This window comes from Bison bison, unplaced genomic scaffold (assembly GCF_000754665.1).
Source record: "Bison bison bison isolate TAMUID 2011002044 unplaced genomic scaffold, Bison_UMD1.0 scf7180017849660, whole genome shotgun sequence".
NCBI lineage: Eukaryota > Metazoa > Chordata > Mammalia > Artiodactyla > Bovidae > Bison > Bison bison.
Window position 1 is genome coordinate 18,917 of NW_011480233.1, and position 644 is coordinate 19,560.

General features: G+C 43.5%; 1 protein-coding gene across 1 annotated transcript in view; it reads right to left on the reverse strand.

Annotated features, from left to right (window-relative positions):
• The window catches only part of LOC104994129 (amine oxidase [flavin-containing] A-like), a gene marked incomplete at both ends in the record, with an annotated part of 16,343 nt that overhangs the window by 15,248 nt on the left and 451 nt on the right, over positions 1–644 (reverse strand). Inside the window, one exon of the mRNA XM_010847594.1 lies at positions 120–279. Coding sequence (XP_010845896.1) covers positions 120–279 — 160 coding nt within the window. The remainder of the gene's footprint in view (positions 1–119; positions 280–644) is intronic.

Below are 644 nucleotides of genomic sequence, written 5' to 3' on the forward strand. Positions count from 1 at the left end.
ACCAACTGGAAACACATCTTTTTCTGTTCAATATGCTCCTACTGAACTGAACTGTATGTTCCTAAAAAAGAGTGCAGTCTTCTCTTAATACAATTTAAACATGAATAAACACAACCTACCCTTTTTCTTCCAAAAGGCCTCCTTGTAATACATCATGCACTTAATGACAGCCCCCATTGGAAGACGCTGTATCAGCTGGTTTCGCTCTGATGGAAGCTCTGGTCTAAAGTGTATCTTGGCGGTCAAAGTTGGTGGGATGGCACTAATGACATACCGGCACTGAAACAAACAGACACAAAATACCATCTCAAACGTGAGTCACAGTCTTTGCAGGGGACATGAAACATCACATTTATCATTTTGAGGGACACTAAGCAGTCACAATGTACAGTATGAGACCACTGTGAGGCAACAACACAGAACAAGGCAAATCAACTAAGGCTAATAATTGGAAGACTGAGTCAGAAATATGCCAGCATCAATCATGCCACCGCTTGGATTATATTTGGTTAGAAGCTGCAGAAGACAGAAACATGTTAGTCGCTCAGTCGTGTCCGACTCTTTGTGAGCCTGCCAGGCTTCTCTGTCCATGGAATTCTCCAGGTAAGAATACTGGAGTGGGTGGCCATTCCCTTCTCCAGGGG